This window comes from Argopecten irradians, chromosome 14 (assembly GCF_041381155.1).
Source record: "Argopecten irradians isolate NY chromosome 14, Ai_NY, whole genome shotgun sequence".
Classification (NCBI taxonomy): Eukaryota; Metazoa; Mollusca; class Bivalvia; order Pectinida; family Pectinidae; genus Argopecten; species Argopecten irradians.
Window position 1 is genome coordinate 34,672,024 of NC_091147.1, and position 26,899 is coordinate 34,698,922.

Consider the following 26,899-nt stretch of genomic DNA (forward strand, 5'->3'; position numbering starts at 1 on the left):
CTTAAATAATCTCTTCCAATATTCAAAATTCATTTTGGGGCTCTTTTGTCTATGAAGTCATTAGGTCGTTATCTCAGTCAATCAGAAGCGACATTACAAACGTCGGTGTCATGTCTTTCCTTAATGGATTGATGAACTAAATACTCAAGCCAATGAAAATGCTATTTACAAGCAAAATTTAATATATATATTACACTTATGTGAGTTACATTTCCTGTTGTCGAACAATTATTGTGTAATCTATTCTAAAAGTAAAACTTTCATTAACCTGAACGGAATGGCTAACAAATTGTTCTATCCGATAATGTATTGCAGGTGTAATTAGTACAAAGTGCTAACTCATTAGGAGAAGTTAATTATCGATTTGTACGTATGTAGTGCATGGTGGTGGTCGATATTTACATGAAGATTACATCCTACCCTTGGCGTCTATTGTCGATTTCAAGCACCATATGTCACATTTACCGTTTAATTTCCTGCTTTGCACACGTCTCTAATACAATTGATTACAATACCAATTTTGTAATTACTATCTTAGACAAAGACACGTAAAATGTAAGGTTACTCGACTAGTGAACAGTGGACATTGGCCATGTAACAATATCACTACATGAAATATTTAAGTCTACTTATTTTACGTTAAGATCTTTAGTTTAATCTTCATTTAGAGAAAAATTGCTACTACAAAGAGAGACATATTTCTTTCAACATGATCGCGGTATTTCTTGCAGTGCATATTATCAAATCGGTAAAATGAGATGGCTGTCCAACAATATAATTACATGAAATCGTTTAAGTCTAGTTATTTTATGTTAAGAGCTATACTTCGGTCTTCATTTAGGGGAACAATTGCTACTACAAAGAGAGACAGATTTCTTTCGACATGATCGCGGTATTTAGGGCAATTAATATTATCGAGTTGGCGAAATACCATAAAAAGTTTTAAATATGTCTTATATAGCAATATAACAATCTAAATTACCTCCAGAGACTAGAGTCTCTAAACTCTACAAAGGTTAACAAAGTGCACGTGGATTACATTGACAATCGACAATAAGTCTAAACGTGAACACATCACTAATTAGTAGACATTGTTGATACTATTATCAATGTTGATCTGATCTAAATCCCTTAAATCATTAAATATTAACCATTTCATTAACGATCCACTTGCATTAAGCACAAATTGTGTTCAAAATTCGCAATTACTGATATCTAATAAGCAAAACGTTATGCATGAGTGATTGAGCTGATGGAATTTAATCATGGGAGTAATAATAGATTGTTTTATTGATTGACACGAGGTAAAGGACCACAAATCTAATATTTTACTATAAGAGACTAACAGTTATCATTGCAAGATTATTGTGTCGATCAAAATTTTCCACTTTTTTTCAAAATCTAAATCTACTACACTAAATATGAACATTTTGTTAGTAAGCAGGAACATTGTCATCCTCAATACTCCATGGGTTATTCTCCCTGACGTTATATCCACCCCTGGACTATCTCATAGTATAAAAATGAAGGCAGATCAGAAGAAAAGAGACTTACTAATTACGGGTCTGCAGAGACTTCATTGAAAAAAAAACAAGAGAGCGGCGTCCAAAATCATAGCAACGCAGTCAAAAATAGTGTACTTCTGTTGGATTCTTTTGTTGTACATCAGAGGACTAAATCACTCATTGCCTTCAGTTTTGCTATGGGATAGTCCATGGGTTGATATTACATAGTGGTAGTAACCCTTGGAGTATCGAGGATAGGACACTGGCTAAGGTAGGCTAACTTTGTTTCGCGTGCGATTTACTTTCGCGAATTTCGCAATCCAGGTAAATTTAGTGAATGTTTATCTCCGCATATCAATATAGACAATGTCGATATTGACAAGAATTTCTCTCTAATGTTCAAACGAACGTAAATTTGTATGGACATGTATTGAAATTGAAAACACGAAATAGAACAGCCGAGAGAGAAAAATAGACTGTTTACAGTATGCATATTACGTGATGCAATAGATCATTCCCAATTAAACCATGATAAATCAAATGTGAAAAAGAAAGTCAAAATATAAGGTCGTTATCTGTATACGATTATAAATGTAACTTTTATCAATTCTAAGTAATTATAACTGGTGATATGTTTCATGATATTGAACCAATGATCATCAACTTTTCATTTTTATGTGATCTTATTGTTATCATTGACACCATATTATTTTTTATTATATTTTTATTATATTTTAAGTGTCGCACGCCATACGGAATAATACAGTTTTTTATTCAGATTTTTTCTTACTTTTCCGGTTTACAGAATATTGATACCACCTTTTTATAATTTTTGTTTTTCAACGTTTTTGGAGTAGTTATTTTATTTGTCATAACATTATTTTTTGAAGGATTTACTACAAGAAAATAAAATTAAAATTAATTAAAAATTAAAAAATAAATATTCCAAAATGCCGCAATTAAGAACATAAAATAAGCTTTTGAAATATAGTGTTTCTGAATTATAAGAAAAAATGGATCTATCGCTCAATGCCTGGGCCCAGTTTCACGAATTCCTTAACTTAAGATTTTCCATAGGAAAGCATTACTGATTTAAGAAGGGCTCCTAAACTCAATGTTTTCCCTTAACTTCTATAATGCTTTCCTATGGCGAATATTTTAAGGTAAAGAACTCCTTAAAGTTATGGAATGTCTAGGCCCAGGCATTGGAAAAATGAATGAAAAATACAGCAGTACTCACCATGACTATAAATGAATTTAAACTAAATCCTTCGTAAGGAAATGTTCACACAGGTAAGATGGACGGCTGTGGCAGTTCAGTACAAAGTCCTTTAAATTCTAAGTTGACGCAATCCCTTGTTCAATGACTGTAGTTGTGGACAGCAGTACCAGTTCCGCAATGATCTGTTAAGCCTACTATGACGAACTATATATCGACTTCGCTAGATGACGGTGGGGCTTCCTTGAATTCCCGAATGTCTATTCGTGATGGAGGCATGTGACTCCCAGCATTACTACGTAAATCTTCTGCGCAAGATATGTTTATAAAACAACGTCAAATCCATTGCGCAAATTATACACAGAAGGGATTAGATATCGGTGTAATTGGAACACAGGGAATTCAGGCTATAGATTACTATATTCCAATATTCTTTGTTATTTATGATTCGCCTATTGTCGGGACTTGATTTGTCTTTTGCGTTTCAGAGAATTACATTTTCGATTGCTATCTTTTTGTATCCCCCTCTTATCTTTTATAAAAACGACAATTTGTAAATTGGTCGTGGCGATGGGGGCGTTATCGACTGTTGCCCTAACTCAAAATGACAGATTTTGACCGTAAGTTGGGTGTTGTCACGACAGCAAAATATTGCTGATGCATCAAAAGGCGAGCCAATACGTCAACTAATATGACGTGTGTTGTGGCGTATAGTCAAATCATGTAAACATTTTAATACGCTATCCTGTTTATTGATAATTCTTTGGAATTGATCGGGTTTTTTTCCTTCTTTTTATTTTTCAGATAACAGATGAGAATTGTACCTGCGGCCCCGTTGCATGATTGTAAAATGCGATAAAATTTGGGATCTTATTTTTCTCTTTCCGTTACTGACTTTTTTTCTTCCTAACGTCTCTATTGAAACCGCCTCACATTTGAGTTGAGCGTTCAGGACGGTTCTTGGTTCTGTCCCCTGGTCGAGACACACTGTAGTCCTTAAATGTGGAAGTCTATGTTGCTGCTTAGCCCTATGTGAGTCATCCTCGATATTCCAGGGGTTACTTCTACTTTCCTTATATACATCCATGGACAATGTAAAAGTAAAATATCATGCTGAAAAGGATGAAAAAACTGTCCAATCACAGGCCTGCAGAGACTTTTTTTGAAGATTTACATAGAGCGACACTCAGCTTCTAAATTATCCTACTATTTTGATGTACATCAAAACACCAAAGTACCTGCTTATCTGTTGTAGCATACAGAACCTTCAGTTTTACCATTGCATAGTCCAGGGGTTACGTTACGAAAGTGATAGTAACCCCTGGAATATCGAGAGTGAAAGGGAGCAGGAGTGTTCAAAACTACAGATAGTGCATGGGCGAAAAATAAGATATATTCAACTTGAGAAATCGGCCATGATGCCATTAAATATCTGAACGTCCAGACTACACGGCAAGTTTCTCAAGGCGACAAATCTCAAAAATAACAAAGAAAATATATTTCAATTACAAAATTCATTTAACTACAACAAAAAAGAGATTTGCTAAAATCGGCATCGAAAGGAGATTTAAATCAAAGCAAATACTAAGCTTAATGACTCCGAAAATATCACGCTTCAATTACACGGCCGGTAGGGGGTCTAAAGGGTTTTATTGTGTATTATATACCTTAGCAGACCCTCTTCGTCCGAATATTTCCCTTTAATTCGCCTCCTTTTACAAGTTGGATTGGCTTTTCGACCTGTGACGCAGAGTAAGAGTGTTGTCTCCTTGCCAAGTCCTACCAAAACATGTAAAAAATGTATTTTCTGCTCCACCTAAATGTTCCGCACACAAGGGGTTCGATAATTGTTTCGGTCGTTATAAGTACGTTTTAACATGTATGATGTAGCATTCGTCCTCATCAGTATGGTTCAGTAAGATAGCACTATGAAAGCCTTTTCTTTCTTACTTAGAGATACCACATGAAAAAATTAATTTAATGGAAATAGCAATAATAAAAAAATTAACAATAGTTTTCAATCTTACAGAGAGTGACATGGAAATAAAATTTAAGGAGATGGCAACTTAAAATGGACAATAGTTTTCAATCTTACAGGGAGACACGGCATGGAAATTTTAATGAAATAGTGCTATGAAATGGACAATAGTTTTCAGTTTTACAGAGAGACAACACTGGAAAATAAATTAAATAGGACATCAATAAAAAATGGCCAATTGATTTGTTAGTCTGACAGAGAGATACAACATTGAAATTAAATTTAATGAAATAGCAATAAAAATTGACAATGGATTGTTTAGTCTGAGAGAGATACAACATTGAAATTAAATTTAATGAAATAGCAATAAAAATTGACAATAGATTTTTTAGTCTTACAGAGAAACACAACATGGAAATAGATTTAATGAGACAGCAATAAAAATGGACAATAGATTTTTTAGTCTTACATAGAGACAGGACATGGAAATAAATTTAATGAGATAACATTATAAGATGCTCAATAGTTTTCAGTCAAATAGTGATATAGCAATATCAAACTTTACATATTAAAGATGCTCCACCGCTGACAAATGGCTTTTTATCACTGTAAAAAACAGGAGCAGACGATTTAGTATTTTTCTTCAGTTGCAAAAGTTACTTACTTTACACCATTACCACTATTGCAAAGTTTGAGCTTCTTATTTTACTTCAAGTTAGAAATATGAAAAAAATAAATAATTGCATCCCGAAAAAATTCCGTGACACTATATCCTATATGGAATGTAGTACTAATTGTGCATGCACCAAAAGCAAAATAAATTATTTTATATTTTGTGTGTGTGTGTGTGTGTTAATTAGATATATATATACACGATTAAACACCAATTATTGTTCAAATGATGAATATCATTTATGCTCTGTCGGCGGTGGAGCATCTTTAATAGGCGACTAAGCTGGAGCATACCTCAGGCTCCCAATACACGCACTGACATACAATCTAACGCATTCATCGGAGGCCATTCGATTTGCTCATGCAAACGTACATCCTTATTGGATTTGTCTTAAAATAATGAAGTTTTTAATTATTGTATTTCTAAAATTAAAACTTATGCATTGTAAGTATTGTAATTTGCATATTGTTAGTAATTTTTGGTCGACAAGAGCCTGACAAAAAGATATGAAAAAACTGTAACGCTTTTTATCATAGTACAGTTTTTTCACATCTTTTTGTACCACGATATGGTACAAAAACATGTGAAAGTGCGGTACAGAAAGATTATAAACATTTCGAGAAAATTCAGATTACATTCACATGTTTATGTACCAATAGCCGAAATGAGCCGGCAAAAAGGTGTGAAAGCTAATTTCTTTTCACATGTTTGTGTACCATTGATGGTACAAAAAGATGTGAAAGCATGGTACATAAACATGTGAAACGATTTACCTTTCACATCTTTCTGTACCATCGGTGGTACATAAACATGTGAAAGCGTTGTACAAAAACATATGAAAGGATCTGAGCTTTTACATCTTTTTGTCCCATCAGTGGTACAAAAACACGCGAAACTGTGGTACACAAAGATGTGAAAGGAGCATTGGAATGTTGTTATCAAACACCATGACCAAAGCTGACCCCGAATAGCAGCGGTTTGATTAGGGCGTCACAACAAGCGTAAAATGTCGTTAAGCACATCTGAGGACAAACAGAAACAAAGCTATATTGCTATTTTTCGGGTGTAACTTAGGGCCTACGATTGTTAAATAAAACCTGTAAGATGTGGGCATTCCTATTAAATAGATAAATAAATGAAACATGTTTTCCAACATTAAAGTATCTGTTTGATTGTTTTGTGGTATTTTCCCGTGAAGCTGTATACAATCTAACTGTTGACAACTTTATCGGAAAGTCATTTGTCAAACTCGGTAACCTTTGAGTCTCTCGCCTTTTACATGTTTCTGTACCATGGCTGTTTTCGGCCGCTGTTTTGGTACAGAAAGATATTGTAATTTGCATATTGTTAGTAATTTTTGGTCGTGAATTATATGCTAAAAGCTTTTCTTGATTCGTGAGTATGAAAATTACGGCATATTTAATTTTAACAAATACCGGTGAACGACTTTGGAAATCAATAGTGTCCATAAAGTAATGAGTTGACTATTTATACTACATTTTATCATCCATCCCTAAACATTTTGAACACACACACATTAATATAGCTGTTCTGCCGGTATAATTCTTATTGATGAATTATTTGTATCAGAAATGTAGTTTACATTAACAGTTGTATCTAGTTGACCATTTGGCCACCGACCAATGCTATCTACCTGCGATGACGTAGCTCTGAACGACGGACGAAAGATTTCTGACAGATGGTTGTCGGGAACGAAGTGAAGGCATGGTATGATTATTCGTTCTTTACAACCTAATAGTCGTATAAGGTCAGTGGTGTTAAATCAATGTCAAAATCCGGTTGTGTCTAGACGATAATATGATTGAGCGAATATGTGCATATGACAGTTGATAGTAGCTAAGCCCGTCGAGGCATATAAGTGGAATACGCCATGGGAATACTATCCCATAAAACTGGACATAATCAGTCTATCCGGCGATCCATACATGTATGGACTCTCTGCAGCATTGATTTAATACGAAACTCTCACACGGATAGGAAATCGAAGAAAAAATAGATGATATTTGGTACTGTCTGTCATAAAATTGATGACAGTTATTGCGGAAAATATTATTTGAACTATCATGTTGCCGTGGTGGACGAGTTTTAGAAATCACAGGTCTCGCGCAGATAGACCAATCGTCTTTAATCTCATACAGAAATAGAAACTGAATCGATTTTTATCAGTCTGGATCGTTTTTGATGGGCTGGCAGAGATTCGACGTCATAATTTCTGAGTTTCTTTATGATTGTTAATTTTGTTTGAGGACTGCGGTGGCCGAGTGGTTAAGATGTTCCGGCATAGTACGTGCCACAACCCCTCCACCTCTGGCCAGACGGGTCGCGAGTTCGAATCCCATGCAGGACAGGTACTGACCGCTGGCCGGTTGTTTTTCTCCCGGTACTCCAGCTTTCCTCCACCATCAAACCTGGCACTTCATTCCGTGACCATGGATGTTAATAGGACGTAAAACTAAACAAACGAAAAGTTACTAAGTAATTTGATTTTGGTTTTTGTGTGTCCTAATGATATACCCAAAAATCTTATCAAATTGGGTTTTTAAGGGAATGTAAAAGATGATTAATAATTTTGTAGTGTCGCAAAAGTAGCATAAAAACGTTATTACTTCACTTACCATCACCTTTTGAAAAATTTCATAAAAAATTAACGTCTATTTTTATATAACACGGGTTCAGATGTTTACCGCCGTCGTCCTAATTATCGCGCTTAAGTTGACTGCACCAGACGGTATAACAGCGACATGAATATTTAATGTTGATTTAGTAGAAGTTGTATTTGTTAAGCGGTTTAACCTCATCTTAGACCATCGATGTCAATTCCCATGTTATTATTGTTTTTAAGAAACATTTATTTTATGTTTTGGAAATGTAGTGGGCATTTAACACTAAAATAAGATTAACAGCCATACGTGTCCATGCACCCCTCGAATTGCACGGGAAACTCCCGGACTGAAATAATTTATCCCGTTTGACCGCCTCCCGAATCGGATTCAATCCCGCTACATTGATTTTACGTATACTATATCTAGGCTGATTCGCTGTAACATCTAAAAAGCGTTTGTTAAACACGAAAATTATCATATGATTAATGGGTTGTGGGATTGGATGGACCGGGCCGATGATGGATCATCCAAAATATAACAATAATTTCGTTTCGTTTGCTTGAGTCGACAATCCGATAATTTAAATATATATGTTACACATGTAAACAAACAAACGTGGCCATAGTGTATCTCAAGGAAGTACATTGTGATGATATCTTATCTATAATATACATTGATGTTTGTGTGTGTGCGTAGGTAAGTTATTTAATTATTTATCATTAGTTAAATGTTGTAAACCGATTGGTGTCTATATCTTTATAATCATGTTAACAACACCCGGAATATACGTGTTCACGTACCTGTGTACATTGTATATTATTCCTACAAAATATTGTACTAAATGAGTAAGCTTTAGATATAGTTGGAAGAATACAGGCTTAGATAATATTGTTACTATTTTATATGTGTAAACATCTTAATTTGTACACTATGTGAAGTGGTCAAAATACTGAAAGTACTGATTTCAAAATACAAGTGTAAAGTTATCAAAGTACTGAAAGTACTGTAGGAATGGTAGCGCTCAATAATTTTAACATGCTACTTTTTCTTCAGTACTACTCCATAAGGTTTTATAAATTAAGCAGTGGAAATCATAAAAATGGATAAACAAACAAGTATGAGGCCTTATAAATATTAGTTACAACAAAGAATTTATGCACTGTAAAAATCTTGTTTTTATGCCTTATGTATGTTAAGATGGAAACATGTTTGCATAAATCACTTTACAATTACTAAGTAAAATTGTGACATAAAATTGTAGACTACAACCTATGACCGTATGTACTCATTTCACTGCTTTAGACGTTTTGGCATTCATTTTCAACGCTGATTTTGTTCTTGTAAAGTTAAAACCTATGCATTGGAAGTTTTGTAATACTCAGAATGTTGGTAATTGTTGGTGGTGAATAATATATTTAAAACTCTTCTTGATTCGTGAATATGAAAATTATAGTACATATATAAGGTAGGATTAACAAAACAAGGGAGCGAGCAAGGTATACGTGCACATAAAAGTAGATCTAAAACTAGTCTAGGAGGCCAACCTATAATCCATGTTCAAACCCTCTTCCACCCCCATAAACATGTCAATTATTTCAGATAACTAGCAGCTGTCAATACACTCCTCATTCATTAGTATTTCAGATCACTGTCTGACCTTTGATCTAGAGGTAAATAAAATGGTTGAACACGATACAACACAACGCAACATGCATCCTGTTACCTGTCGTCGAGGTCTTTAAATATGCCGTAGTAGCATCTGTGACCCATTTGAATATTGTTCATATTGTTTGGCGGTTAAAAATATGATGTGCTGACGGTAAGGGTTGAACCCAGGCCGCCAGTATAGAAAGCTCAAGACTTACCACGACACCACTTGGACCTGTATATGTATAGATCACAAAAGGTCACAGGTCAACGCGGATATAAAATCCTATCGATTAGGTATAACTTTCATTTGCATACATTCTATTACTAACATGATATGTTAAATGTCAATTTATAAGTTGACAGAGGTCGCAAAGCAAAACAACCGATCATTCTAAGAAATAAAATATACAGTTTTTTATTTGCATGATTATATATATTATAACAATTCCATTCCAAAAGTTGATTTATTTACCAATAATGATCAAATGTCAAAAAGATTATAGATTATAAACAATAACCTAAACTTTTATTACAACATTTTGCAAACCTTCAAAGTTACGGTAAATGCCAATATATAGGTCACCATATATCACAATTCAAGGCAGCTTTAAATCGATTTATTAAGATATACTTTTTCGTATGTACATAATTATTGAAATACGTTAAAGACAATAAAGATCATTGATAAAAGTCGTGAATTCTCATCAATAAGACATTTTATTCCTTTGCGTATTACAACAAATTAAGTAGACTGAACAGCCTGAGTCAGTATATAAGTCAGAGGTCAAATATTTTGTGATTTATCATTATTGTATACACTTTTCGTTTACATACATCCCTTTACTACTATATTTGCTCTTCTCAAATATTCTATATGTATTATTAGCATAGACTCATATTGTACCTTACATGTGTCAGTATTAATTGTTGATGTTTATTTCCGTTGTATTCCAGGTATATGAAACAATCGTTGCTATCCTTCGTCCTAGTCATGGCTCTCCTTCAGTCCAAAAGTAGCGCAAAAGTCTTCAGAGATGATCGACTACACGCAGGATTCCAGACATCAAACGCCGAGTTTACCTTGGAGACTTATAAACGTCTAACGAAAATGTCCGAGGATGGAAGTTTGTTCTACTCGCCTTTCTCTGTCTCGGCTGCCATGTCCATGGTTTACCTTGGTGCCAGGGAGCAGACGGCAGCCCAAATGGTTCCCGCGCTCAGCATCCAGTCACTAGGTCAGCGAGTGCACGAAGCCTATGAAGACTACTTGAAGATGGTTTTGGCTGGAAACGAAAACGTCACACTACATATTGCTAACAGACTGTTTCCTAACAGTAAAACGGAAATTGTAACATCCTTTATTGAGCTTTGTGCTAAGCACTACCAAGCTGACACGAAAGCAATGAACTATGAACAATCAGAAGCCGCTAGGCAAGGAATTAACGATTGGGTTAGCCAGCAAACAGCAGAGAAAATAAAGGACCTTCTGCCACAAGGATCTTTGAATGCATTGACAACAATGGTACTGGTCAACGCCATCTACTTCAAGGGCAATTGGAACACAAAGTTTGACGACAAAGCTACTAGGGATATGACCTTTCATAATCTTAGAGGTCAACAAAAAAGTGTAAAAATGATGTTCCACAAAGCCACAAATTTCCCGTTAAAGTTCGATGATAAATTAAACTGCAAAGTTTTAGAATTGCCATACAAAGGAAACAATCTCTCGATGGCCATCATTTTGCCCGAGGATAAACAGGGGTTATCTGCCCTTGAAGAGAGGCTAACTCCATCGGTACTGAAGGAGCTTCTGGAAGATATGTCCTCTGTAAAAGTTGAAGTATATCTCCCAAAATTTAAGCTTAAGTCCGGTTTTGAGCTTTCGAAACTTTTTAAAGGCATGGGAATGCTAGATTTATTTGATGGATCTAAAGCTGACCTTTCTGGTATAGACGCATCAAAAATGTCTTATGTGTCCGCCATTTTTCATCAAGCTTTTGTGGATGTGAACGAAGAAGGAACTGAGGCCGCTGCTGCTACTGCTGTTAAAATGATGAAAAGGTCACTTCCGAGACCACCACTAGAGTTCAAGGCCGACCACCCGTTCATGTTCGTCATCAGGGACAATCGGGCAGATTCCATTTTGTTTGTCGGGAGGTTTGTGGATGTTGTTGGAGCTCAGGAAAGAGATGAGTTATAGAAGACTAAAGTTTCCTCTCATGAACATGTAGTCAAAATAAACCCAGTCATTTTTACACTATGTGATAGATACAGAATGTAAATGGAAAAAATATGCAAATATTAATAATTCTCGCTATGCCTTATTATTTCCTTTTCCCCTAGATATTCCTGAACTGACTTCCCGACCAGCATACATTAAAATCAAATGAAAATCATCAGGTATAAAATTGAACACGCAATAGATTAATCTTCCTTGCCATGTCTACCTCTGCTGGATTATTTGTTTGCTCTAATTTGCTTACTTTACCTGTTTTGATAACAAAGATCTTGTTTAATCAGATGCTAAAGATTTACATGTGTAAGTTCCCATTATTTCAGTGATATTGTTAATTTTTGCAGAATTTTTCCTGATCTATCAATTCCTGATATTTCTAACGTATTCTTACAACAAAATGAATCACAATAATTTCTTTCTAAAATATCGCATTTAGTTTATATATGTATATTTTTTTTTTTTTTTTTTTTTGAAAATTTTGACGCGCAGTTTACATTGCAACATGTTCATTATGAAATCATCTATTATTTTTTATTCTCTCTTCTAATACTAGAATATCTTTCTTATTCTTTTTACGAATGCTAGGACTAATATACAGTATATTGTTAATTACAGTAGTTAGGTATTTTTACCAACGTTTTAAGGTTGAAATAAATGATGGTAAATGTGTAAAATAGAATGTGATTTCAAATAAATATAATTTTTCATTTTAAGACTTTTTTGGTGATTGGCTACTTCGTTTAATAAATAATATTTGCGATCATTTGCTATCATGGGAAGATGTTGACTCCTGCTTTACAAACGAACAATACGCATGCTGTGCACAAGCCTGAGTTACTCTGGCCCTGACACCAGACTTAGACAATATGACAGGTAGATGTCTGGCGTAGCCCGAGATACTCTGGCCCTGACACCAGACTTAGACAATATGACAGAGGGATGTCTGGTGTAACCCGAGAAAGTCTGGTCCTGACACCAGACTTAGACTGCATGACAGATAGATGTCTGGTGTAGCCCGAGATACTCAGGCCCTGACACAAGATACAGACAATATGACAGATAGATGTCTGGTATACCCCGATATTCTGGCCCTGCCACCAGACTTTATGACAGATAGATGTCTGGTGTAGCCCGAGATACTTTGGACCTGATACCAGACTTAGACAATAAGACAGATAGATGTCTGATGGTGATTGGCTACTTCGTTTAATAAATAATATTTGCGATCATTTGCTATCATGGGAAGATGTTGACTCCTGCTTTACAAACGAACAATACGCATGCTGTGCACAAGCCTGAGTTACTCTGGCCCTGACACCAGACTTAGATAAATGACAGATAGATGTCTGGCGTTGCCCGAGATACTCTGGCCCTGACACCAGACTTAGACAATATGACAGAGAGATGTCTGGTGTAACCCGAGAAAGTCTGGCCTGACACCAGACTTTATGACAGATAGATGTCAGGTGTAGCCCGAGATACTCTGGACCTGACACCAGACTTAGACAGTATGACAGGTAGATGTCTGGTGTAGCCCGAGATACTCTGGCCCTGACACAAGATACAGACAATATGACAGATAGATGTCTGGTATAGCCCGATATTCTGGCCCTGACACCAGACTTTATGACAGATAGATGTCTGGTGTAGCCCGAGATACTCTGGCCCTGACACCAGACTTAGACAATAAGACAGATAGATGGATGATGTAGACCGAGATACTCTGGCCCTGACACCAGACTTCATGACAGATAGATGTCTGGTGTAGCCCGAGATACTCTGGCCCTGACACCAGACTTAGACAATAAGACAGATACATGTCTGATGTAGACCGAGATACTCTGACCCTGACACCGGACTTAGCCAATATGACAGATAAATGCCTGGTGTAGCCCAAAACACTCTGGTCGTGACTCCAGACTTGGGCAGTATGACAGATGGATGTCTGGTTTAGCCCAAAACACTCTGGTCGTGACACCAGACTTGGACAATATGACTGATAGATGTCTGGTACCTCATAACCGAGGAGAAAATTTTGACATGTTATGTTGTCTTCAGTTAACTTCTGAAAACCATAAGGTAAATTTAATTCAGCTGTGAAAATGATTCAAATGGAAACACAAACGTGTATGATGTCTTATAAACATTGTACACATGTAGTTACAACGCAGCAAATATGCAGTGTAAAAGTCTTGATTTTATGCCTTATAAAAAGGAAAACATACCAACAGAAATAACTTTATTTTTTTTCTAATTACACTGTAAAATGTGAAATGAAATTGTAGACCACACTTTGGCTTCATTGTCTGACCCTATGAACTCATAATGATTTTGGCAGTACTGCCAAAAATAATATTCAGCTCTGATTTGTGCTCGTAAAATTTAAAGCTATACAATGAAAGAACTGCAATTCTAAAAACGTTGGTAACTAACATATCAAAAGTTAAAACAGAGATGCTTTATGTAATTATTACGACACCATTTCTGTGTATATCCACCAGAAAAACATTATTTTGCCGCTAAAGCTATGTGGAGCTTACCGAACATTATAACTTTTTGAACTACGACTTCTAACGGCTTTTTTCTAGACGTCTACTAAAACGTCTTAAAATGCATTGGTCCATTATCAGAAATAACGCCTCCTGACTGCAAAAGCACATGTGCCTTTTCAATGTCGGAGCAGAAAACGTGACACACAATACAAAATGCAATGTGCGGATTGATTGACAGCTGGCAAGCGACAAACGCCCACCCACAACCTGTTGCAAAAGTATGAGTTAACAAGTCAGTCAATGATCCTAGAATAGAATAATTTGATATCTGTCAATTTTTAATCACAGACCTATCATCGGATAATGTACTATAACGAGGAAATAATGATACCTTTTTATGCATTCTTCATAGAGACATTGATAAAGCAGTTCCTCCTCATATTATCATTCAATTAAGCAATCTGTGGCAGTATATATTTACGGTAAGTACCTAACTTAAACCTATATTTTTGTATTCTACTATGATATTGACGTGTTCTTTTCTCCTACCAGGCCTTACCTGTATACTGTTTCACATCTTCCCTGGTTGGAGTCGTTAAAGCCACATTATGTTTGTATAATATTTTTGGTTGTAAAAATATTCAATTTATCTAATGATAGAGTGCATATCCTAATGCATCCTCGATACTCTAGGGGTTACTTTAACTGACGTGGATATAACTGGAGTATCGAGGCTGATCCTAATGTCAATGGTACGGTGGCTGGGAGTGGACATAAATTTGTAAATAAAATTGCGTGGGGAAGAAATATTATTACGTGGAAATGAAATATTTTTGCGTTCGAACGAAATATATGGAACGCCATAGCCCGATGAAATTCAAAATACTGACATCAATGCTGAAAATTAAATTTCCAGAATACGATTCCATTAATTTTTTGAGGGATTATTTTGTCCAAATCAATACGCGGATTCACACAGTTTGCAAACAAAGTTTCTTTCATACCCCAATAAAATCAAAAAAGAGTGACATCAATACTTAATTGAAAAAAAATCCGAGAATGACGCAAAACTCCGACGTCATAGTGACGTCACAATAGAAACATTGAAGTTGCGTGTTGATTTTGAAAAAAAAAATAATCCAATGGAAAAATCAATAGAATCGTACGTTTATCAAGTAGTCTGGAAAATTAATTATAAGCATTGATGTCGCTATTTTTTAATTTCATCGGGTTGTTGTTTGCAAACTTTTGTGAGAATCCGCAACGTTCAGATTTTTGTCTCCTGAGCTGCCATCAGTTTTACTATGAGATAGTCTAGGGTTGGATATAACATCAGGGTCTAGTTCCATAGATATTCCTTAATTTTACGGAATTCTACAAAATTCTACAAAGGAAAGCATTAAAGATTTTCATAAAGGCTCCTTAACTTAACATTTTTCGTAATTTTTGTACTGCTTTTCTATGAGGAAATTTAAGTCAAAGACTATCTTAAGTTAAGGGATGTTCATGGAACTGGACCCGGTTATAGTAATCCCTGGAGTATTGAGGATGGGATAGAATCTATGAAAATCCCATATGTCACCAAACATAGAGCACACACTTGAAGAGTCTTTTATTCTGGACTAAGCAAACAAGGTCTCACCATGTAGCTGGACATCAAAGCCAGTTCCATCCTCGAGAATGGACCAGTTTAATCATTCTTTCATTACCCATCTCCCTCTTGGCACATTCCATTTTTTTAGGAAATGAAAAAAAAAATCAAATTATAAGATATACAATTTATCAAACAATTCATTTAACAATGATTCAATATCAATTTATAATATATATAGTTTAATCATATATATTTTATGTACACTGTTGGTTAGTAATTCGTGCCAGGAACCTGTGGTGACCATGATTAGTTGTCTCCTTACAATAATATAAGTTAACCGCGCGCCACATATCGTATCATAATGCCTTCCGCCATGAAATATAGTACCCAAATACAGAGTCAATATTCTATTGTTAATACTTAAAATATGCAACTACACACAATTAAAATACAATTTAAAAGAAAATGCGCTATAAAAACTAGTCCATAGTTGAAGGCTAAGTGGAATCAAGAGAGTTTGAGAGAAAGTCGCTGTAGGTGTTTACGAGCATGTGTGTAAACATAGACAATAACTAACTGATCACATGATATTCCATTTTAAAACATGAATTGTTATTATCAAAGATTAGTTTATGTAGTGGACATGGTCGGGAGATGATTGTTTGCCACCTAAATGACTAATTTTCGGAGTGTGCACATTGGACAAGACCAATACTAAGAAATAACAATAAAGCAGTGGTCAGAATCAAGCCACAAGATCTGCTTCCAGTTCTTTTCTCCTGATAAGTCGAAGTGTTAGGAGAGACCCACAACAACGCCAAAGTTTAAGTTCCACAAGTTTAATCTCTATAAGATCGTCAATGATTTGACAAGAGAAAATAAACAAATAATTCAACTGAGAAAAATCAGTTAACCTAGGTGTAAATCCAGAAGAAAAATATAGATAAATAAAATAAATTATAACAAAAATGAAGGCAAACAGGGCCATGAAATAAAGACTAAAAAACTTGACAAAGAATTGTAGTTCCAGTGCACAATAACTGACTCTTAGATGCAGACTGTGCCGAAAACTAGCTTGTAGGCTTTGGGTTCTGTCCCCTGGCGGACACACACCAAAATCTACAAAAGTGGTAGTTTCTGCTCCTGCTTAGCGCTCAGCATACAGGGAGAAGGACGACTGGTTCGCCCGTTGTCAGTATAATGTGACCGGATGGGGTGTGTAGATTGGTGTCTTCGGCAGAATGCTTCAGTGATATAGCACTAAAAAAGAGGCAAAAGTTCCACTATACAAGAAGACACAACACGAACGTACCGCAGTCTCCCAAAACACTTACATCGCAATACACAAACGCTACACACAGCATGCATGGGAGGTCGTCTTTAAATGACCCTGGCTGTTAATAGGACGTTAATTAACCAACCAAACAAACAACCAACCAAACAAACATCCAAGTTTTACAGCATAATTGTAACTGCCTTCGAGACGGGCGAAAAGTCCTACCCTTTCCCGCGGGAGGTTTGTGTTAACATGGACAAATACATATGCTATTGGTCTACAGGCCTTCATCTGATATAAATGGTCAGTAATTTGATTCAGTTGATGATAACACGTCTCCAACTACTCAATTGTTGAACACAAAACTAGTGTTTAATGCGTGCTTAATTGCACATTTTTGTTCGAAATATTTCTACACAATAAGTGCTCAACAGACTTCTGCTACCATTGATCTGATAAAAATGGGAATCAATTTTATTCAGCACATGTTGATGATAACACGTCTCTAACTACCCTACTGTTGAACACCAAATTAGTGTTACTTAATTGCACAAGGTTTTTTTTTTTTGTCGAAACATTTCTACACAAATGACTTTTGGAAATGCATCATTTTGCTAGTGCTTCTTCCTCTTGTGTACCAATGATCTTTAAATGTTGGTAACATGTGTGAAGAAAATATACATTATTCAACAAAGCAAAAAATAATTGGATAAATTTTGAATATTCAATATCTTGGTTAACAAAGCATAAATTAATCCAACAAGAACTACAATAAAAACCATGATATTTTTGTGACGTAAAAAGTTAACTTCCCTTATTCGGGATTCTTATTGGAGGAGGTTTGTATATAAAAGAAGGGTATATGAGATGCATTTACATCCGAATGATCCGTCGCCAAGATGGGGGCACTTCGGACACAGATAATTGTATGCCTGTTCCTTGTAATAGCATTGTGCGGTAAGTACGCTTCTTATCTATTCTCTGTCTAGGTCGTCTTTCAAGTATCTTGACACCTGTCTTTCATGTTTAGTCTTCATATTACAGAACATATGAGCTTTTTCATTGTTCCAATGGCAGTACTTTGAACATTACTTTATCTTCCCTCGGGCACAAATGGTTGAAAGTAAATACTAACTAAACAATAGAAATCGAAAATGATGACAAAAGTTTCTTTGGTGAAGTAAGTCAATGTAATTGTTTGGATATTAAGCTAAATATCAGTAATCACAATAGATAAACTTGTTTCTAACAGCATTGGAATTGTAATTCCCAACTGCAATCTTTTCACATGTTTCGGAATATAATATCTTGTACTTGTTAGTATTTTGTTCTATGATGTTTCAAATTAGTAAGAACTCGGATGATGTCGACGCATTAAAAGTTCAAAACTGATATTTTGAAACTTCTTTTTCAACCATTTTGTCTTCTTCAGGGTTGAAAAATCTCGACTGTGATAAAGATTTTGCCTTGCCATCTTAATAGTCTACATTTACTTTACTTTAGACCTTTAAAATAAATAACGTTTATTAAACCAAAACTCTTGTTCGAAAAATAAAAGAAAAAAATTCACCTTGCATTTACCAAAAGATTTACACAATTACAATACATATTTGTTTGTATAATACATGTTCGTAGAATAAATCGCCTTCGCGTTATCAGTTCAAGTAGCGTTTTATTTTGCTTTCTAATACGTTTGATTTAGTGTTTCAGTGTTATCGTAATTCCGTAGCGTTTTATTTTGTTTTCTAATACGTTTGATTTAGTGTTTCAGTGTTATCGTAATTCCTTAGCGTTTTATTTTGTTTTCTAATACGTTTGCTTTACTGTTTCAGCGTTATCGGAAGGGAAATCAAAACAAAGTACGTAAGCAATATCTTGTATATTCCTTTACATATCTTGTATCTTAAATACTACATGTATATTCATCAAATATCTTATCTTAAAGATGCTACACTGCTGACGAATATATTTTTCTCTTTCAAAATTAAGAACAGAAGATTTTTTTCTTCAGTTACAAAAGTTGCTTCCTTTACACCATTTTCACCATACCACCAAATTTGAGCCTTTTATTTTACTTCAAGATAAAATATTAAAAATATTATTAATTGCTTCCCGAAAGAAACCAATGGCACTATATATGGAATGTAGTACTGATTGCTCATCCACCAAAAGCAGAAGTTATTTGATATTGTTTTTGTGTTGATTAAAAATATTAGTTCAAATGCTGAGTATCGTTTATGCTCTATCGGCGATGGAGCATTTTTAAATACTATGATGATATTTCGTTCGGAATTATTCTTCTAAATTTCATTGCAATTTACTGTACACGAACATATTTCCAAATTCTTAAAACAAAACATGTTGAATGATGGTCATACAAATATCAGAAATATCGGGATATGGGAAGATTGTAAGAATTTACAAGCCAATATTTTACACACCGATGATACATACATATTATTATCTAGGTACAATTGTAACTTCATGATTTTTTTTAGAATCACTAGCCATTAAAATCTTGGAAAGAATATAACAGACAACTATATACGTAGACGGTATTTTATATCCAAATAATTTACTCTATTTTTAAATATGTAACACACCAATATTGCATTATATATATATATATATATATATATACATAATTATATAAAAAATAGAAAAATGATCTGAGAATGGCGCAAAAGTCCGACATAACGCGGATTCAGACATTTGCAAACAAAAGTTCTTTCATACATCGATGAAGTTAGAAAAAAAGTGATATCAATGCTTAAATTTGGATCATCGATGTTTTGTAGAAATTAATGAAATACTAAAAGATGACCTTGAAATGACACATTTTTTCAGAGCCTGATATCTTTGAAATATTCATAAATACCAACATTGAGTGATTCGGATATACAAAACTGTACTGATCCATAGTAACAAGACGCCTGGCCCCTATTTCTCAAAACCAAAGCTCGAAACAAAAGAACAGATTTAAGTCAAAACTTAAGTTTATCTCCTTATGTAACTTACGTGAGTCAAATTGACTTAAGTCAGTTTTTTACTTAAGTTTGTTTCGAGAAATCGGGGCCTGGAAACCATTGCATAAAAATAGAAAATAAAAAGATTGAAAAAAACATCGCGTACGGTTATCTAATATTTCTTGATATACTGGTATGTTAAAAATTTAATCATTATATTTTTGTGATTGATTATTACTCGTGAATAAATTTTATAATTGCTTATTATTCCTAAATTATATAATTTCCATTATTTTCGTTCTTTAGATAACAACTTATGTGGAAACTATCATTTCGTTTTTACGTAATATTTTGTAGGTTTCGTTTATGACGTCATGTGCTTACGAGCGCAACGCATACTTATCAGAGAAAACGCCATCGCAACTCATCGGATGTAAAACATAATGTACGACAGTTGCATCCGAGGAGTTTCGATTGGAGAAAACGACGTGGGGTTCGCTCAATTAATGACGTCACAATCGATAACTACCCAAAAGGGAGGCATACAAAGACGGAATTCAAGACTGTAATAATAATTTTACGATCCCTATATACGTATCTGTAGGAATGTATTTATGAATCGGAATTCTGAAAAATCTTGTTGTAAACCATGCAAAAATAATACTAAAAATAACAGAAACGTTTGTTAAAATTTCAAACATTTAATATAACTTAGCGGGTCCCACATTTTAAACGAATCAACGTTAGTTCAGATTGTAACGTCGTGGTCCGTGTACTACGTGACTTCCGTAACTACGTGACGTCTTTCCGAACTCTCTCACGAACACGTCAAGAACTTTCCGACTTCCGTTCGGCAACAATCGTAATTTTAATTTCGACTTATTTGTTCAAAATGACAGCATCGCTTAAAGGAAAGCAAAGAAGAAAATATAAATCATGTACAGCATGGAAAGAGCAAAGCCCTACTTATTCATTTTTTAATTCTTTTTTTCAAGAAGACATAAAACAAAAGGACGTAATTCAAAGTAGATCTGCATGTTTATATAACAAAAGAACTAAGTACAATATCCAGTCCTACAAACCGGATAGTAATACATGGTTTGATCTAATAATTGTCTAGAATACTGAAAATAACCCCATGCATTATGACAATAAACTCTGTGTTTATAGCATAAACCATAATGTTAGAAGTGTTGTTATACTCGATGAAACATCGGGAAATTGTCAAAATACGGTTAGTTGGAAACTAATCTGTCCGACGCATAACACGACATGACTCAAGAAGGAAACCTAACTACAAGTGCATGTCAACGCCAGTCCTTCACGGCAATGCATCTTGGACTATAAACAAACTTACTTAAAACTCTGTCCGCACTGTACGACTGCCCTGTCGCTCGCCCCTCGCCGTTGGTTATTATGCATCAATTATTTTCGTACAAATATATTCCAATGAAACGTATTCATTTATAAAACCGCAGTCAAAGGGGAAGTATATTTAAGTTATTGTCATTTTGTTGTATACGAATCGACATCAATATTTTTTGTTTTGTTCTTCGGTAGCAGTCAGATTCGTCACATTAGAAACTCCGAAACAGCGTCCAACGCATTTATACACCAATCAGAAAGAATATGACTACCTATATTCTTGATAGAAGGAAAATTTTCGAGTTTGAAGCGAACAAACACTGTCTCGTTTGTTTTTTGAAAACATCGATAATTATTTATAACACTGTTAATAATCTTTGCAGAGACAGAGACCATATCCTATCTTAAATCAGAGCTACTTTGTGAGCATAAGAAGAAGAAGATCAGATGCGATGGAGGAAAAGTCATCAATATCACTAAAGCATTTTATGGCCGTCACAAAAAATCCATCTGTCCTCGAAAGTCTGTTAGAACTACGAAATGTGAAGCCAAGTCCTCCATGTCGAAGGTTAGAGAAGCCTGTGAAGGCAAGGAAACATGTCACCTTTCAGCTAGTAATTCCGTGTTTGGGGACCCATGCAAGGGGACGGTAAAATATCTAAAGGTCCAGTACGCGTGTTCCAACCCCGGTAAGTTGACATTGAATTAGAGATTTCTTGTACCGGTACTTGTTATTTGGGTCAGTGTGGTTCGCGATTTGCTAGACACGGGTCATTGCGAGTCGGAGATGTATTTCAGAATCAATCGTTACAAAATGAAAGAAATGTGCGGCACAGCAGTATCCTATATGAGTACAAGTCTTTGGCAATGTTTGGAATATTTTTGAATAACAAATCATAATTAAAGGATTCATATCGATATGCATAGAAAAAATAGATTTTAATGAAATATATTCAGTCATAAACCGAGGAATTGTATTTAAGTTATTTTAATTTGGTTTTATACTAATCGCCAGCAATATTTTTTTTCTTTCATAGCAGCCGGATTCGTCACAATTAGTACTCCGAAACAGCGTCCAACCTATTCCTACACCAATCTGAACGAATATAACTATACCCTTGATGGTAGAAAAACTTTCGAGTTTGAAGCGAAGGCGTGCAACGGTGCCTATATTGCTTTAATGGGCCCAGGTGGTGAAAAGGACAAGCTTTACGAAATCCTCATAGGAGGCTTGCAAAATTCTAAATCCGTAATCCGAACACGGAAGCAAGGACCCGAGGTTTGCTTTAATCGTGGGAGGTACCTTGATAGTCATCAGTACCGACGATTCAAGGTCACGTGGTATAACGGTGAAATCAAGGTGCTGTGGCACGTTCATAACGAGTGGACGAAATTTATGGAGTGGAGGGACCCGAAACCACTACATGTGAAATCTATTGGCGTTTCTGGAGGCTTATTGGCAGATGTTTCTTGGAAAATCAAGATACAGGGTAGGGTTTCGTTGTTGAAATTATATATGCGAGACCTCGTTTAAAATGAATTGTTGTTAACAGCCACAATTTAGTACAATAAGCTTATCAACCTTAAAGTATTGCTCTTATCGTAAACTTTGTATGTTTGTTGATAATTTGTAAACTGTAAGCAGCAAATGATATAAAGAAGAATATTTTTGAATTACAAAGCATTCTGAGAGGATTCATATTAATATATACATAAAAAAATATTTGAATGAATAAATTATAAAACTGCCGTCAAAGGGGAATTGTATTTTTAAGTTATTTGTCATTTTGTTGTATACTAATCGCCAGATGTATTTTTGTCCTTTGGTAGGAGACGGATTCATCACACTAGATACTCCGAAACAGCATCCAACGTATTCCTACACCAATCTGAACGAATATAACTATACCCTTGATGGTAGGAAAACTTTAAAGTTTGAAGCGAAGGCGTGCAACGATGTCCATGTTGCTTTAATGGGCCCAGAAGGTGAAAAGGACAAGCTATACGAAATTGTCTTAGGAGGCTGGCAAAATTCTAAATCCATAATCCGAACACGGAAGCAAGGACCCGAGGTTTGCTTTAATCCTGGAGGGTACCTAGACTGTCATCAGTACCGACGATTCAAGGTCACGTGGTATAACGGTGAAATCAAGGTTCTGCGCTACGTTAATAACGTATGGACGAAATGTATGGACGAAATTTATGGAGTGGATGGACCCGAAACCACTAGACGTAAAATCTATTGGCGTTTCTGGAGGCTTATGGGAAGACGTTTCTTGGAAAATCAAGATACAGGGTAGGGTTTCATTGTTGAAAATATAAGTACATTTATATATTTACAAAACTGAAATATTAACAGACATCAGTTAACACGAAAAAGCGAGTCATGTGTACTTGAGAGTTTCAAGGAGCTGCGTTGAACAGTTTTGGAGTTAAAGCCCGGAAAAGAGTCTTTAATGGACGGACAGACGGCCTGTGGGGGCCCAAACCAATATTCCCCGCAAACGCGTTTCGCGGGGGAGATTTAGAGATTTATATTGATATAAAAAGAAAAAACTAGAAATAATGAAACATATTCAGTTATAAAACAACAGTCAAAGGGGAATTGTATTTAAGTTATTAATCATTTTGTTGTATACTAATCGACAGCAATATTTTTTTATCTTTGGTAGAGGTCAGATTCAACACAATAGTTACCCCGAAACAGCGTTCAACGTATTTATATACCAATCTGATTAAATATAACTATATCCTGGATGGTAGGAAAATGTTCCAAGATTTGAGAGAGCGAACAAACATTGTCTCTTTTGGTTTTTGAAAACATCGATAATTATTTATAACACTGTTAATAATCTTTGCAGAGACAGAGACCATATCCTATCTCAAATCAGAGCTACTTTGTGAGCATAAGAAGAAGACGATCAGATGCGATGGAGGAAAAGTCATCAATATCACTAAAGCATTTTATGGCCGTCACAAAAAATCCATCTGTCCTCGAAAGTCTGTTAGAACTACGAAATGTGAAGCCAAGTCCTCCATGTCGAAGGTTAGAGAAGCCTGTGAAGGCAAGGAAACATGTCACCTTTCAGCTAGTAATTCCGTGTTTGGGGACCCATGCAAGGGGACGGTAAAATATCTAAAGGTCCAGTACGCGTGTTCCAACCCCGGTAAGTTGACATTGAATTAGAGATTTCTTGTACCGGTACTTGTTATTTGGGTCAGTGTGGTTCGCAATTTGCTAGACAAGGTATTGCAAGTCGGAGATGTATTTCAGAATCAATCGTTACAAAATGAAAGAGAATATGCGGCACAGCAGTATCCTATATGAGTACAAGTCTTTGGCAATGTTTGGAATATTTTTGAATAACAAATCATAATTAAAGGATTCATATCGATATGCATAGAAAAAATAGATTTTAATGAAATATATTCAGTCATAAACCGAGGAATTGTATTTAAGTTATTTTAATTTGGTTTTATACTAATCGCCAGCAATATTTTTTTTCTTTCATAGCAGCCGGATTCGTCACAATTAGTACTCCGAAACAGCGTCCAACCTATTCATACACAAATCTGAAGGAATATAATTATACCCTTGATGGTAGGAAAAATTTCGAGTTTGAAGCGAAGGCATGCAACGGTGCCTATATTGCTTTAATGGGCCCAGGTGGTGAAAAGGACAAGCTTTACGAAATCCTCATAAGAGGCTTGCAAAATTCTAAATCCGTAATCCGAACACGGAAGCAAGGACCCGGGGTTTGCTTTAATCGTGGGAGGTACCTTGATAGTCATCAGTACCGACGATTCAAGGTCACGTGGTATAACGGTGAGATCAAGGTGCTGTGGCACGTTCATAACGAGTGGACGAAATTTATGGAGTGGAGGGACCCGAAACCACTAGATGTGAAATCAATTGGCGTTTCTGGAGGCTTATGGGCAGATGTTTCTTGGAAAATCAAGATACAGGGTAGGGTTTCGTTGTTGAAAATATTAAGTACTATATATGCCAGACCTCGTTTAAAAATGAATGTTAACAGCCACAATTTAGTACAATAAGCTCATCAAGCTTAAAGTATTGCTCTTATCGTAAACTTTGTATGTTTGTTGTTAATTTGTAAACTGTAAGCAGCAAATGATATAAAGAGGAATATTTTTGAATTACAAAGCATTCTGAGAGGATTCATATTAATATATACATAAAAAATATTTGAGTGAATAAATTATAAAACTGCCGTCAAAGGGGAATTGTATTTTTAAGTTATTTGTCATTTTGTTGTACACTAATCGCCAGATGTATTTTTGTCCTTTGGTAGGAGACAGATTCATCACAATAGATACACCGAAACAGCATCCAACGTATTCCTACACCAATCTGAACGAATATAACTATACCCTTAATGGTAAGAAAACTTTAAAGTTTGAAGCGAAGGCGTGCAACGATGTCCATGTTGCTTTAATGGGCCCAGGTGGTGAAAAGGACAAACTATACGAAATTGTCATAGGAGGCCGGCAAAATTCTAAATCCGTAATCCGAATACGGAAGCAAGGACCCGAGGTTTGCTTTAATCCTGGGAGGTACTTGGACTGTCGTCAGTACCGACGATTCAAGGTCACGTGGTATAATTGTGAGATCAAGGTGCTGTGGCACGTTCATAACGAGTGGACGAAATTTATGGAGTGGAGGGACCCGAAACCACTAGATGTGAAATCAATTGGCGTTTCTGGAGGCTTATGGGCGGATGTTTCTTGGAAAATCATAAAATAATTGCGGGATGATAAAAGGAAAATATCAAATGATACATAGAGTTAAACTTTGATACATGTATTTCCGAAATTCTTGATAAGCAAAACTTTCTATGATTCTACAGATCTGTAATGTCTATCTCTCTATATTTACTAAAATGAATTATATGCTGTATTATCAAAATTAAAGCTACGATATAATCACTATAAATGTTTGTGATTTTTTAAGCAAAACTTCAATAAAATGATGAATGCGCCATCTTCCAGCAACGGAGGGTTAAAACTGGAAAATGGAACTAAACTCAGATTTATTATGTAATATTTTCATTTCGCCAATCAGCAGTGTGTATCCTTCCGAAACAAATGTTAATTTGGTAAGGATAAAACAGTTGTCATTATTTCAGAGAGACTGCAAAGCAGACGCACGACTCTGTCCGTTTCAAATAATTCTGCCTCATTTCTGAATCACTGATATCATTGCGCATTTGAAGTTTTATGTGCCGTAATTTTCATACTCACGAATCAAGAAGAACTTGAAATATGTTATTCACCATCAAAAGTTACTAACATTTTAAGAA

At 35.3% G+C, this 26,899-nt stretch overlaps 2 protein-coding genes across 2 annotated transcripts; both read left to right on the top strand.

Moving 5' to 3' along the window:
* Positions 1-8,595: 8,595 nt before the first annotated feature.
* Positions 8,596-12,598, top strand: LOC138307556 (leukocyte elastase inhibitor-like). The gene is made up of 2 exons (XM_069248359.1): positions 8,596-8,695; positions 10,604-12,598. The coding sequence occupies exons 1-2, from the start codon at positions 8,676-8,678 to the stop codon at positions 11,847-11,849; spliced, it is 1,266 nt and encodes a 421-aa protein (XP_069104460.1). The 5' UTR covers positions 8,596-8,675; the 3' UTR covers positions 11,850-12,598.
* A 5,548-nt stretch (positions 12,599-18,146) lies between these two features.
* On the top strand, positions 18,147-26,496 carry LOC138307172 (uncharacterized). Its single transcript, XM_069247805.1, has 8 exons — positions 18,147-18,204; positions 19,080-19,106; positions 21,962-22,267; positions 22,616-23,106; positions 23,387-23,810; positions 24,440-24,745; positions 25,093-25,545; positions 25,892-26,496. Exons 1-8 carry the CDS (start codon positions 18,147-18,149, stop codon positions 26,341-26,343), a joined length of 2,517 nt encoding a protein of 838 aa, XP_069103906.1. The 3' UTR covers positions 26,344-26,496.
* The last annotated feature ends 403 nt before the right edge of the window (positions 26,497-26,899 follow it).

What these genes read in the sequence shown, in the direction of transcription:
- LOC138307172 (XM_069247805.1), top strand. Translation starts at nt 18,147, where the DNA reads ATGGGGGCACTTCGGACACAGATAATTGTATGCCTGTTCCTTGTAATA. An exon ending in AATTATATATGCGAGACCTC is followed by an intron (nt 23,107 to 23,386) that starts GTTTAAAATGAA and finishes ACTAATCGCCAG; the next exon opens with ATGTATTTTTGTCCTTTGGT. An exon ending in TTGGAAAATCAAGATACAGG is followed by an intron (nt 25,546 to 25,891) that starts GTAGGGTTTCGT and finishes GTCCTTTGGTAG; the next exon opens with GAGACAGATTCATCACAATA.
- LOC138307556 (XM_069248359.1), top strand. Translation starts at nt 8,676, where the DNA reads ATGTTTGTGTGTGTGCGTAG. An exon ending in ATGTTTGTGTGTGTGCGTAG is followed by an intron (nt 8,696 to 10,603) that starts GTAAGTTATTTA and finishes GTTGTATTCCAG; the next exon opens with GTATATGAAACAATCGTTGC.